This window comes from Acartia tonsa, chromosome 5, assembly GCF_053477335.1.
Source record: "Acartia tonsa isolate MP-2025a chromosome 5, ASM5347733v1, whole genome shotgun sequence".
NCBI classification, from domain to species: domain Eukaryota; kingdom Metazoa; phylum Arthropoda; class Copepoda; order Calanoida; family Acartiidae; genus Acartia; species Acartia tonsa.
This window is the reverse complement of record NC_137264.1, coordinates 7,114,777-7,129,859: the sequence shown is the minus strand read 5'-3', so window position 1 is coordinate 7,129,859 and position 15,083 is coordinate 7,114,777. Positions and strand designations below refer to the sequence as shown.

The window sequence follows — 15,083 nt, the reverse complement described above, 5'->3', positions numbered from 1 at the left end:
TCCAGACTCCACACCTCTGCTGTTACCCAAGCCATAAATTCTTACCCCCCAAATCCTGTCCTCAACCACGCCCCCCCTGACATCAACCCTTCCGAGACCCAACTTCCCAGGCACTACAGAACCATCCTCTCCCAATTAAGATCCAACTATTGTCCTAAACTCCAAAGCTACCTCCATTCCATCAACGCTTCTCTTACCCCCAACTGCCCATCCTGTCCCGCCAATCCCACCCCAGAAACTGTCCAACATCTCTTTTCCTGCCCAAATAATCCCACAAATCTCACTCCTATGGACCTTTGGCAAAATCCCTCCCATGTAGCTGCCTTCCTCTCCACCCATCCAAGTTTCACTAGTCTTCCTCCCCTCCTCCGCCCACCTCCAGAGCCCCCACCATAAGCCCCCCCCCCCCCACCATCCTTCTGATGAAAACCCGGACCGGAAACGGACAAAGAACAGCCAATACAACAACAACAACAACCATCCCCCTTAAAAAGAGAGATCGTCCCTAGAAAAAGAATGCCCCTACCCCCAAAAAGTATTTTAAATTTTTTTCTTTTTAAAACTAATTTTTTTTTTATTTTAATATTCGTGGATTCTGTTTCAAAGCTATACTGGAAATTGAAAAATTAAAAATTATGAACTTATTTTTAGTTTAAACTAAAATTGCCAAGTATTGTTAAAGACAACAAAGGAAATATAAAAAACACGAGGCGGATATTCATTATTCCTGCTTCTATTTTATAACAAACAAAAAACATATTTTATTTAGAAATGTTTTTTTTAAATGGTTGAATGGTTAAAAGGTTTACCTGAGCAGCGGAAAGGTGAAGTAAATTGGACTCTAAAGAATCACCATCAACGCCCTAAATAGGAACAGTTATTTTTTCGCATGGTAATATATACAGCTTTCCGTGGATATTAAAATGTAAAATTATTAATTAAAACCAGTTTTGTTAGCCCCGAGGGTCCGAAAGCCCGTTCTAACAAAACTGGCCTTAATTTTATGATTTTTATCTTAATATTCTTGGCAAATTGTAAAATGATGCTTTACATGTTTTTTTTCAGAATGGGTGAGAACCGGTAATAACCCAGCGGAAATCAATCGATTTAGAAGCCATATTGGAAAATATTTTTCCATTTTTAAAGCGAAGCTTTTATACAATTAGGGTCGGTCCGTCCGTCCGTCACAGTTAGATGTTTTCGTTAATTTAAACAGGTTACAATTGTCCTATCGATTCCAAGCTTTTCATGGTGATTTCTGTAGTAGCTTGGTACGGTTTAGAAAGCGTAGCAACTCTATAATCGTTACCAGAATGTCCGTACGTCCATTTAAACATGATGATTTTTAACTTTTTAAGGGAAAAGATGATTTTCTCAAGTGATATTTAAGATTGATTTAAATATGTGCATCAGTCTGTCGGTAATGCTACAAACGACATTTATATACATTTTTATAAGGGTTTCGACCTAAATAGTCATGGTGCTACCTAGGTCCAAACTAAGAAAAAATGGCTACGGACTCATAAAGGTTTCGAGATTTTCTATATCATATTATTCTTTCTTTTTATGACCACTACATTTTCTCTATATCTAACCTTGTCTGTTGTTAACCCCGAGCCTACTACGACAAAATCACCACAAATTTCAATAAATTAAGTATTAATAATTAATCTCCATTCAAGATTTGAAAAAGATAGGATGATTCTAACAAACACTTACCTCAACCCCTATACTGGTTACAAAATCCGGATTAGAAAATTGTTCAAAATTTTCCTGTATAAGTCTGTTTTGAACTTTCATGCTGATACTAGTACATTTCAATAATATTATGGTCCAATTATTTACAATATTTCCATTAATAAATTAATAATAATAGACAAAGGTAATAGTAGCTTTCGCGATAAACTGTAAAATTGTGAGCCTCCAGTCAATTGCGCTTATTAAGTCTAACTGTTCTTATTGTTGACCAGACGCATAAGATAGTATAATTAAACGCATATTTAAAAACAGTTTGACCTAATACGCGCATTTGACTGGAATCTTACTCACAACTTTACGGAATTTTGTGAAAGCTAGTATTCCCTTTTATTGTTAAGTAGCGCAGTGCAGTACTTTCTAACCCTAAGATACCAGCCCTCTCTTTCGTCTTTAGTGTCCTTGATTGATCGATTTTTAGGGGCACTATGATGAGTGAAAATGTAAACTGTCAATGGACAGGTAGACGGGTCTCCAGATTGGAAGGACTGATCATGAAAGTATTGGCAGAATCAATCTTCTGTTTAATGAAAAGTTGCTAGCGTTGTGAAAGTTTAAGCGCGCAATCTTTAACACTTACTAAATAAAATGTCTTAAGGCCTATTTTATTAAAACCATCTTTACATTGTTTTTCTAAGGCTTCAAAAAATAAGTCCAGTTTGGAACAAATTCTAAAGTCCTAGGATACGGCCCTTTAAGGACCTTTTCCTTTTTTTACAAACACGCAAAAGCCACCGACTTTGTAACGTCTTACTCAGAAAAAATATCTTTCTGAAAATGTTATGTCCATGTTAAGTTGAGTTTGTAGAAATAATGAAAGTACGATCTCTGATTGATGTTTTCAATTTGTAATATTGAAGAGTTTAATTATCTTCAACTATTTTTAACAAGAGTTAACATGTTATAAAACTTGCTTACAATTTTAATGGAAATGTCTCATATCAATTTAAGTTTTCAAACCTCACTTTAGGAGTTGCTACAAAAGACCAACGCCTACAAATGACCAACTAGTCGGTTCTACAAAAGACCAACGCCTACAAAAGACCAACACTACAAAAGACCAACGCCTACAAAAGACCAACGCCTACAAAAGACCAACGCCTACAAAAAATCGTAGAGCTGGAAGGTCTATAGCTGCAAATAGTGTACCTGACCTGCCTAGCCGCGGCGCTCGGCCCCCTAGCCTATAACCTAACCTAACCTAACCTATGTTAGCCCCAGGACATATATTTAAGAAAAATATTCTTAACTGTTAATACATAGGTGGTTTGGAATTTCATGGATTTTACAAAAAGTGGTTGGTAGATTTTTACAATTTTTATTATTGTTTTTACAATTTTTTAATATTGTTTTTACAATTTTTATGTTAGGTTAGGTTATAGGCTAGAGGGCCGAGCGCCCGCGGCTAGGCAGGCCAGGGGGCCGAGCGCTGCGGCCATGACCTTTATTTCATGTTTATATAACAATATATATTTATTGGTCTTTTGTAGGCGTTGGTCTTTTGTAGTGTTGGTCTTTTGTAGGCGTTGGTCTTTTGTAGAGTTGGTCTTTTGTAGGCGTTGCTCTTTTGTAGAGTTGGTCTTTTGTAGCAACGCCCTCACTTTATACTTAATCTTATTATCTAATGTGCGAGTTCCATGAAAATAGTACATATCCGTATAATAAACTAAAAGGATCTTTGTCTGTGTGTGTATGTATGTGTACCGAAGGATCTCGCTAACTACTAAACCGATATGGTTCTACTTTTTATTTTAGCTTCTCATAGGTCCTAGGAAGGTTTGTAACTAAACTAATTTGGGGAAAGGTAACAGCACCCACCCAAGAGAAATTACCCCTAGACAACGATGACCCCAACAAAAATTTTTCAATTTTTTCTTTTTAAAACTACAATCTCTAGGGGCGTAGTCGCTAGTAAAGACTATAGTATAAAAGTAACTGCCAAGAAAGTACTGTTGCACTTTTTTGGCTGAACATTTAGTGCACTTTACTTTTCTTATCCAAATAAGCACCATAATAATCCTTTCCTAAGCTCAGTTTTGGCCAGATGCGAATAAAGATAAACAGCTGTGTGGCTGTTATTAGAGTATTCCAACAGCTTGTAGCGTGATATCAGCTGGTTATAGGTCAGAAGGTCGTCTTCCTTTGTCTGAATGTCGTCTTTGGTTTGTCTTATCTTTTCTGACTCCACTGTTGAAATTATTTCATCCTCGAATACTAAAAAATAAGGATCATGGATAGAAAACGAAGTAGCGGATTTCGTCATATTTTCACAGTAGCTTTTCTTCTATTTCTAGCCTCTGCGGGGGGGGGGGGGCTCTAATCCTGCGGGGCCAATTTCTTAATAATTCACAGTTTTCTTTCCATGGAATCTTTTTTTACAATCCTAGGTATATCAAAACTACTTTTAAAGATGGATTAAGTAAAGAATTAGATTGATTAAAAGGTATACATTCATTACTAAAAGAAACTACAACAAAATTAAACAAAAAAAAATGTAGTGATAATGAAATATTTTAAAGTATACCTGTTAATTTTCCACAATTAGGAAGATTTATAAACTCAAGAATTGCTGAATCTTCCAAGCTCCATATATTCGAATTAGTTGCCTCGATTTCATCTTTTAGCTCCTAATTGTTATGAGTTTTTATGGAGTTATTTTTAATAGGGTAACTAACTGACTGAATGAAAGCCTTTAAAAATTGGGGGAATTCAACCCGAGTAAAAGCCTAACCAAGGTGTAACAAAGCTATTTTGTAGAATGGTGAATCCATATCAATTGTTTATACCCTAGTTAAGTTCATATTGCTGCTTTATTTTTACTTTAATTGTTGTTTGTTGTTGCTACACTTTTATGAAAAAAAAATATTCTTGGTTATATTTTTCCTATAAAAAAAAGTTGATGCATTGCATACTAAAACTGTTTGTCATTTAATTTGCATTATCTTAAGTTTACTTTAGAAACATTCTTGTGCATATTTGCAGGGGTGTATATTCTTATGGGATCCCCTGCTAAAGAGGCGGGGGAATAAAGAACATGTAAGAGGGAGAAAAAAATAATAAAAAAGAAGAGTTCTTAAAACATTTTTTCCCACATATTGGTAGAAAAAACTCAAAAATATTGGGAGGAATAAAAAAATGAATAAATTAGGTAGGTACCTAACGATTACATAAAAAAATATTTCAAATTTTTTCATCCTCCTTCGGGTAAAAACCAGGAGGGCGAAAATAAATGAAATATTTTGCCGCAATAAACAATATCCCTGCATTTTTGCATTGCAGCCATAGTACAAACATTTCAAATGTAAAACAAGAAGGCAAAAAAGCAAGGCATTCAACATCCGTTTTTTCACCATTGATATCTCCCGCAGATATTTTTGCCTTTTCTTGTCATATTTGACCAAATACATTTTTCAAAAGCTTATTAATAACTTGCAGATTCGCCCTTGGAGGCCTCTAAAAGTTTCAGGTGTGGGGGATGGGGGGTTGATGTCAATTTAAGAAAAAAAAAAGATTTTTAAAAAAAAATTTGGGAGAGTCATTTGATTGTAGAATTGATTTTTATTTATAAAAATAGGTATTAACCTTCCCTATGACAAGGTACATTGTAAAGGAGAAAGATATTGGCACAGTGGTTAGCAAGATCCTATTGAACAGACAAACAGCAATCCTGTTACTTTAACTTAAGGTTTATAATTTAGGACAGATTTTGGGATATTTTAAGAAGTTTAAAGTTTCTTAACAAAAAAATTGAACTGGAAGAATAAAATACAATACTTTTTAGCATTACCTGTATTCTTAATTTAATTCTTTCTCTTTGTTGTTCTTCTAAATTCTTATTTGATTTTAATTCTTCTTGGAGGCTCTTACGTTCCTGGAAAATATTTATTCAAATGAGTTATCACATCATTCAACAAATTCATTAGGGATAAGAAAATTAAAGTAAACATAAGTAGATTCTTAGGGCAAAATTATTTTTATGAAAAATCTTCCAACATCGCATAAAAAAATATACAAAAATTAATAAAATTATAAAAGGGTTATTAACATAAGATTTTGTTTTATTATTGTTGATTTTTATGTGATTTTAGAGAATTTTTACAAAAACAATTTTGAATCACTTGTAAAAATTTTCCATATTGAGGCTGAGAAAGGGTTTAGAATAATTTAACTGCAATTTTCTAACAAGTAATTTTAATATAACTTAAAACCTGACCCACATTAAGCTCTCTATTTATTTTTATGATAGATATTTAGAACTTAGATTAGAACCGGATCTCAGCCATACTAAAAATCATGTAAAGCATCATATTTCAGACACTTTTACACGAATATTAAAATAAAATTCATACAATAGCAGATTTTTTCGGCACCTTGGGGCTAACAAAACTTGTTTTATTATTATAATTTTTCCTTTTAAAATCCGCGAAAAGCTGTCTATAATACAATGCGATAAATAACTATTCTCACAGTTTTATTTGAGCATAAAAGAGAAGTGCACGTGTTTTAATTAATGGAAAGGCTAGACAGACACTGATTTTGACCAGGGATCTAAAGGGATAAGACAATGGCTGTTAAATTGATTTACATCACTGAAGATGATACACAAAATAGAGTGGTTAGAAAGAACCTTCATTAATCACCCCCTTAAGGTTTCAAGCCTCCCTGATAAATTACTTTGCATGCCACTGCTTTTAACAGCAGCGTTGTGAAGCCGGAGCCGTAGTTAAAAACGGCTCCGGCTCCGGGTTAGCTAAGTAAAGAGATTTTTTATTGATTATAATTTGGTAACTCTGTTTTGTCATGTTCAAATGCCACTTTTAAGTTTTTCAAGTCCATTTTTATCAAAAATTGAACTTTTAAAAACTTCAAAAGTAAAAAATAGACGTGGGGAGAAAAAAAAATATGTTGAGTTTTTCTTGATTTTAGGTCGGAGCCGGGGCCACACCAAAATCAAACGGCTCCGCAACGCTGCTTAACTGATAAACCCTTGGTAGAGATCTATCTATCTACCCATCAGTCACATGTTTAAAAACATTACTTTAATCTCCACTTTATTTTAAACTTTTCAAAGTTATAATGAAGGATTAGTTTATCAGCTTATTGGAATATAAATATCGCATAAACAAGGAGAGCCAACAACCATAAAAGCAAAGCATAAATAATCAACTAAAAAAAAAGATAATAGTTATTTCTTTCATCGTATTATAAACGGCTTCCCGCGGATATAGAATGTACAATTATAAGATTAAAACTGGTTTTAATCTTATGATTTTACACTTTTTTATTCGTAGAAAGCTGGATATTATACGATGAAAGAAATAACTATTATAATTATATCCTATTATTCGAGTTCCTATTTGAATTTATCGAAAACCTTAGGACATCTTTCATTTTAACTGAAAGCATTGCTGGGACTTATTAGTTTTAGTAACGTCTACCGGACTCCTTGACTGAAATCCCAACTGTATGATAATGAGTTGCTCCTGTTTACTGGCAAAAGTCATACCCCGGCCTACTATTACTAATTCTTATGACAACTGAACATGTAATTGAAATTTTTTTTGTGATTATGTGAATTTGTAAATGATTATTTGCACATCTTTAATACTTCTTTAACTTTTGTTGTACTTTATAGATAACAGAAATAAGGGGGGGGGGGGGGGAAGTTTTGCCACTTTCGCGTAAACAGTGTTCTGTGGACTAGGTATTGATTTTAGATTATAGGTTATTTAGGATAAAAGTTTACTTTTGGTTAGTACTTATCGTATTTTTAATCATTTTTTGGATAACCCCACCCCCTAGCCCCCCGGGGCTCAAAATCCCCCTAAAAATGAACCTAACCTTAATTTTCTCAGGAACCATTTGACCAAAAAAGATGATTTCTTAAACTTGAGCTTTTATGCTTGTAAACTAACTTCTGATTTAGAAGTCACCCCCCTGCCACCAACCCCTAGCCCTCCGGGGCTCAAAAAACCCTAAAAATGAACCTAACCTTAATTTTCTCAGGAAACATTTGACCAACAGAGATGATTTCTTAAACTAAAGCTTTTATGCTTATAAACTAACTTCTGATTTAGAATTCACCCCCCCTGCCACCAACCCCTAGCCCTCCGGGGCTCAAAAAACCCTAAAAATGAACCTAACCTTAATTTTCTCAGGAACCATTTGACCAACAGAGATGATTTCTTAAACTGAAGCTTTTATGCTTATAAAGTAACTTCTGATTTAGAAGTCACCCCCCTGCCACCAACCCCTAGCCCTCCGGGGCTCAAAAAAAAACCTAAAAATGAACCTAACCTTAATTTTCTCAGGAACCATTTCACCAACAGAGATGATTTCTTAAACTTAAGCTTTTATGCTTATAAACTAACTTCTAGTTTAGAAGTCAGCCCCCTGCCACCAACCCCTAGCCCTCCGGGGCTCAAAAACACCCTAAAAATGAACCTAACCTTAATTTTCTCAGGAACCATTTTACCAATAGAGATGATTTCTTAAACTTAAGCTTTTATGCTTATAAACTAAGTTTAAGTTTAGAAGTCGCCCCCCTGCCGCCAACCCCTAGCCCCCCGGGGCTCAAAAAACCCTAAAAATGAACCTAACCTTAATTTTCTCAGGAACTATTTGTCCAATAGAGATGATTTCTTAAACTTAAGCTTTTATGCTTATGAACTAAGTTTAAGTTTAGAAATAGCCCCCCTGCCGCCAACCCCTTGCCCCCCGGCAGGGGGGTGACTTCTAAACTAGAAGTTAGTTTATAAGCATAAAAGCTTGAGTTTAAGAAATCATCTCTGTTGGTCAAATGGTTCCTGAGAAAATTAAGGTTAGGTTAATTTTTAGGGGTTTTTTTGAGCCCCGGAGGGCAAGGGGGTTGGTGGCAGGGGGGTGACTTCTAAATCAGAAGTTAGTTTATAAGCATAAAAGCTTAAGTTTAAGAAATCATCTCTTTAGGTCAAATGGTTCCTGAGAAAATTAAGGTTAGGTTCATTTTTAGGGGGATTTTGAGCCCCGGGGGGCTAGGGGTTGGGGTTATCCAAAAAATGATTAAAAATACGTGAAGTACTAACCAAAAGTAAACTTTTATCCCAAATAACCTATAATCTAAAATCAATACTTAGTCCACAGAACACTGTTTACGCGAAAGTGGCAAAACTTCCCCCCCCCCCCCTTAGTATCTTCAATAAAAAAGAGCACAGCGTTGTTTCCGAGATCTGTTGTATCGTACACATGGGGGGGGGGGGTGTAACAGTAACACTCCCATAAAATTTAAATTGGCAAAACCCCTGTAAACGAAACTATCAGACAAAATGCAAAACGTTTGATTGTCAAAACTAATCTACTGGATTTTTTTTTTGAGAAGTCCTAAAAAGCCTCTAGAAACGCTTCTTGATAACTACAAAAAAAGAATTGCGTATTTGTTGTACCTAGTATTTGTCAAAATTACGCTGCACATGAATACATTTCCCCCCGTCTCAAATATATTCAATTTTCAGACATATTTTGAATTTTTCTAAGAATTCAAAATGCTCATGCCAGCTTCATGTCAAACGCTTCTTGGTAAAAAGAAAAAAGAACTGCATATTTTAGTTTACGCTATCAACTCAACAAGGATGATAACATCATAACTATGTACTCTAAAACTAGAAGGTAAGGCAAACGACATTAATACTTGTAGAGTGTCGGCTTCCTTAATCGTTATTAACTGTTGCACGAATCCTCAAGCTGAGTTTAAGATTTATAGGACAATTCTAACATTTATAGATTAACAATAAAAGGTATCTGTCACGGACCACAATTCATAAATATTAGATAATCATCTAAACAATAATTAATATATTCATATTATAGTCCAAAGGGGGGAGGCGGATGTGCCACTTTTTGAAACCAAAAGTGAAACGCGCATAATCTCAACCCACAAAAGAGTTACAGCTCTTAAATTCGGCACAGCAGTTGCTTTTGTGAAGAACAGTATGGAATTTTGAAGAAACGGCGGCTGCACCGCCACTTCCGCCGAAAAACGCCTTTTCCAGCCGAATTTTTTTTGCCTTTTTTTCGTCAAATTAGACAGTTCTCAATCATCTGTAATTTTTTTTCTTATAAAAATCTCCCTTATATTTTCACGTGACACTCGTAATATTTCAAACATGTCAATATTTTTTTTTAAAATTGCAAGTGTAAAATCTTACAAGTGTCAAGTGAAAATATAAGGGAATTTTTTTTATAAAAAAAAGTTTATCTCCGATGATTGAAAATTGTCTATTATGGCGAGAAAAGGCAAAAAAAAAAATTCGGCGGGAAACGGCGGTTTTCGGCGGGAGCAGCGGTTCCGCCGCCATGTCTTCACTGTTCCATATTGTTCTCCACAAAAGCAATTGCTGTGCCGAATCTTATAGCTGTAACACTTTTATTGGCTGAGATCATGCACGTTTTAATTTTTGTATCAAAAAGTGGCACATCCGCCTCCCCCCTTTTGATAAAAGAGAATTTTTTCACCGAACTAACGTACACGATATTATTGCTTAAAATATTTTCTTTACTCAAAAGTAAGACAATGATATCCTAAAATTTAAAACAATACATGACAATTTAATCTTATTAATATCAAAAGATATCTTTATACGTAAATATTTTTTATGTTGTTGCGGTCATTGACCATTTATCCTATATAAAAATAACAGGATCTGTGTCTGTATGTGTGTACCGAAGGATCTCGCTTAACCACTTAACCTGCCTCTAGGGGCGTAGTCGCTTTTACATATAAAATAAAAGAACTCCGTTTTTCTTTTAACTGTCATAAACTTTTATGGCTTTTATTTCATTAATTTTTAAATAGTGGCTTTTAAAATTCGATACACTTATTTGCTTAAAAAGGCCATATATGATATATTTAAATGACTTTTAGTCCATATGAATGTAACGTGGAAAAATGGATATAGGATATACGTGAATATATTGACAGGGGAAAATTTGCCGTCAATTTAATTTTCATTGACCTCATTTATTGGTCAGTTTGTTAATCCAGTAGGAGGAGAGTGGATGGGGTAAAGGAGCTAGATGGGTGATATCTAAATTTCAGCATCAATTTATCAAAACTACATAAAAATCTGATGCATCATCCAAATAATAACATATCCATTTATGGAACCATGAACGAAACGATTAAAAGGAACTGTGAACGAGAAAATTTCTCATCAGATTATCAAACCTTAACATCATCTTATTCATATAATCTCAAAGATATGGAAATCTCTCGTTTCCTAAAAAAAGGCTTTTTCCGCCGATTTTTACTATGTCCAAGATTGGGGAAAAATTTTTCGGACTAAATAAATATTTACCCCATTTTTTTTCAAATACCCGAAAAAATTACCGGTTTAGCCCCGCCTCAACCTAAAATCAAGGCATTCTTCCTGGATATTTTTGTTAATAGAATGTTTTTGGTTGATCAGTGTAGTGAAATGTGCTTAGAAAATGTTAAGATTTGATAATCAGATGAAAAATTTTTACGTTCACACCCACTTTAAACTATTTATTAAAAGTTGAAAAGATACAAGTTTATGTGATCTCGGTTAATTTTGAAATCGTCCGATACACTTTCAAAGTTCATCTAGATGCAGCTGCATAGTAACAACAAATAAATATAGAATGTCTCGATCCTCAATCCCTTATTTGGGCCAATGGGAAAGCAGTTTAGACACAATCCAACAATTATATTTGGTTAGATAGTGTACATTTTGGTACTAGAAGGAATTTAAAAAAAAATCTATTCATACAAAAAGTCAGCTTTAATTAGTTGAATTTATTAGGAAAAAAATTAGCTTTTGGTAACTTGTCACTTTATTATTAGATACGTTTTAAGTCAACATTAACAATCAATAACCTTCCTTTTTAAATTGAACGGATTATATGTTTTACTCAGCATCTAGGGTAATACATCTATTAAACAACTAAGCATGTAATGTTTATCTACCGGGTGTGCGACAAATCTTCCACGAAAACTTCTTAGTAAACATATTTAATAAGATACATGCTCAAGATAATACTTGACCTCCCGAATAGTATAAAGTGGAACATGTCTGTTAGTTTTCTGTCTGAGCACAAAATATCCCCTCTACTAGTATGAAATAAATTAAAAGTTACACGGGGCAGGGTTTTTTTTAATGGTGGAAAAATATAAATCAATGCCTAGGTTTCGTGTGTTTAAAGTTATCTATTTTTCGTTGGAAATTAGAAAAACCATTTGCAAATTAGAATCTGAGTTGGGGCAAAAATTATCAATAGAAATGTCAGCTACAATAATTTCGAGAAAAGTTTGGATTTAAGTATAGGATTTATATATATTGTCTTATGCACTAATATTTATTATATTTTTCATAAAGTTACACGGTCAATTTGAATTTAAATTTTGGAAAACTTTGCAACTCTTGAATATTTACTCTATGGTAAAGCCCAATTGTTGTTATACAGACTATACACGCAACACCGATAAAGAAACACAAATAAAAATCTAACATGATTTATTTGTTTACTCCGAAACATTATGTATGTACTAAACAAGGATGCCCAAGCTTTTTAATTGGGAAGGATAAAATAGACAAAAGTTGTTTCATATCCCCACCAAAATTTTTACCCCTGATTTTCTCGGGGGGGAGGCGAGGTAGGGGCAATTAGTCCCCTAAAATATAGTTTTCAAATTTACCTGGATTTTAAGAACCAATAACCAAAAACCGTGGCGCAAAGCATAAACAATTGATTTTAGAAGAGTTTCAATCTTTTTATGTGATCTTTTCCATGTCCTTGAACCCAAAATTTAGCGGCAGTGCGGGAGAAAATTCAAAATTCTGTGGAAAAGAAAAAAAAATGAACAAACCAAAAAATCCTACCTATACCATCGTTTGCGCGTACCCCACAGACCCCCCCCCCCCCCCCCCATTCCCCTCCCCCAGACAAAAAGAGTTTTTGACATTTGATGCATGTCTGAAAGAGGTCTAGAGATTGTGCGTTTAAAAATATGACTAATATCAAAAGTTTTATTTGAGTATATAAGGGAAAGGAATGGATTAAGGACATCATATTCTAGCTGGCTGTTGGCTGAGAAACACTAAAAAGCTGTAAAAAAGCTTGGTTTTTGTTTGTATCTTAAGGTAAAACTTTTTAAAAATTAGCCTAAAAAATATCCTATTATATAAAGTAATAAGATTTTCTGTCAGAAGCATAAATTTCAACAACTTTTAAACTGGTTGAGTTCTCCTTTTTAGGGAAGCTTTACATAGGTCTAGGGATGGTTTAAGATGTCAAATTTCTATTTTTTCCATCTTCAAATACAGAGGCACAGCCACTAGTAAAGCATAATGCTTTGCCTTTAAATTTTCCTTAAGCAAATCCTTTACTAAAATATTCTATTATATAAAGTAAAAACCTTTTTTTGTCTGAAGAGAAGGATCACGATAACCGATGAACCGATATGGTTCTCCTTTTTCAGTGAAGCTTCTTGTACGTTTAGGGAAGGTTTTCAACCACCCTCCCAAAAGAAATCACCCTAGAAAAAATCCTTCCCCCAAAAAGCAAGAGGATGATTCCTTCAATAGTCAGGTACGATTTCAAAAGCGTAGCAACTCTATAATTATTACCAGAATGTCCGTACGTCCATTTTAAACATGTCGATTTTTTTACTTTTTTAACAACCATCTTTATGTGATCTAATCATCCGATTGATCTGATTTTTGATATATTGATTTCCTGGGACAACAAAGTATAATGTTGTAAGCGAAGCAACTCTATAATCAAGTCTTAAAAATGTAAGTATGTCCATAAACATTATCCTGTATCAAGCAGTTTTTCAACAAAGGGGGGGGGGGGGGAAATGTGGTGACTCGTCACACGACATACCAGCAATTTTATTTTGGGTGCTACTCCCTTAGTTTTAGAGATAATTGGATAAAATCTTTTGGGCTGGGTCACTAATTACCCCAACTATTGGTATCTTTAAAAAAAACGGCGGCGGGACCGCCGCTCCCGCCGCCCGCCGCCGTTTTCCGCCGCCACCAAAAATTTTTTTTTTTTTGCATTTCTCGCCGAATTAGGCAATTTGGAATCATTTGAGACCATGTTATTTTTTTCAAAAATTTTTCCCCTTACAATCAACCCTGCGGGGGGACTTAGTCATTTTTTTCAAATTCTCGTTTATGAAGGTATATCTTAAATACAGTATGCTATTCCTTTAGTTTTAGAGATAGGATGAAATCTTTTTGATTGTGTCACTAATTACCCCAACTATTGGTATCTTTCAAAAAAAAACAGCGGCGGGACCGCCGCTCCCGCCGCCCGCCGCCGTTTTCCGCCGCCACCAAAAAAAAATTTTTATTGCATTTCTCGCCGAATTAGGCAATTTGGAATCATTTGAGCCCATGTTATTTTTTCAAAAATTTTTTCCCTTACTAGCACCCCTTTTTTCAAATTCTCGTTTATGAACGTATATCTTAAATTCAGTGCTACTCCTGTGCTTTTAAAGATATTGAAACAAAATCTTTTTAGGTAGGTCAGTAAGAAAATATTTGAATAAAAAATGGCGGCGGGACCGCTGCTCCCGCCGTCCGCCGCCGTCACCAAAAAAAAAATTTTATTGCATTTCTCGCCAAATTAGGCAATTTGGAATAATATGAGACCAAGTTATTTTTTTCAAAAATTTCCCCTTACAAGCAACCTTGCTCCCGCCATCCGCCGCCGCCGTTTTCCGCCACCGCCCCAAAAAAAATTTGAAAAAATAACATGGTCTCATATGATTCAAAATTGCCTAATTCGGCGAGAAATGCAATAAAAAAATTTTTTTGGTGGCGGCGGAAAACGGCGGCGGCCGGCGGGAGCGGCGGTCCCGCCGCTGTATTTTTTTGAAAGATACCAAAATTTGGGGTAATTAGTGACACAATCAAAAAGATTTCATCCAATTATCTCTAAAACTAAGGGAGTAGCATACTGTATTTAAGATATACCTTCATAAACGAGAATTTGAAAAAATGACTAAGTCCCCCCACAGGGTTGCTTGTAAAGGAAAAATTTTTGAAAAAAATAACATGGTCTCAAATGATTCCAAATTGCCTAATTCGGCGAGAAATGCAATAAAAAAAATTTTTTTGGTGGCGGCGGAAAACGGCGGCGGGCGGCGGGAGCGGCGGTCCCGCCGCCGTTTTTTTTTGAAAGATACCAATAGTTGGGGTAATTAGTGACACAATCAAAAAGATTTCATCCAATTATCTCTAAAACTAAGGGAGTAGCATAATGTATTTAAGATATACCTTCATAAACGAGAATTTGAAAAAAATGACTAAGTCCCCCCA

At 34.7% G+C, this 15,083-nt stretch overlaps 1 protein-coding gene across 5 annotated transcripts in view; it reads right to left on the bottom strand.

The window, feature by feature from the left end:
• The window catches only part of Slimp (Seryl-tRNA synthetase-like insect mitochondrial protein), a 40,765-nt gene that overhangs the window by 11,513 nt on the left and 14,169 nt on the right, over nucleotides 1-15,083 (bottom strand). For all 5 annotated transcript variants that reach the window (XR_013879405.1, XR_013879406.1, XR_013879407.1 and 2 more), the window contains exons 5-9: nucleotides 5,543-5,626; nucleotides 4,280-4,382; nucleotides 3,783-3,969; nucleotides 1,720-1,810; nucleotides 810-863 (exon numbers count right to left, since the gene is read on the bottom strand). Coding sequence is in view for 1 of the 5 variants with exons in the window: in XM_080160056.1 (XP_080016182.1) it covers nucleotides 810-863; nucleotides 1,720-1,810; nucleotides 3,783-3,969; nucleotides 4,280-4,382; nucleotides 5,543-5,626 (519 nt within the window). In the remaining 4 variants the exon portion in view is untranslated. The remainder of the gene's footprint in view (nucleotides 1-809; nucleotides 864-1,719; nucleotides 1,811-3,782; nucleotides 3,970-4,279; nucleotides 4,383-5,542; nucleotides 5,627-15,083) is intronic.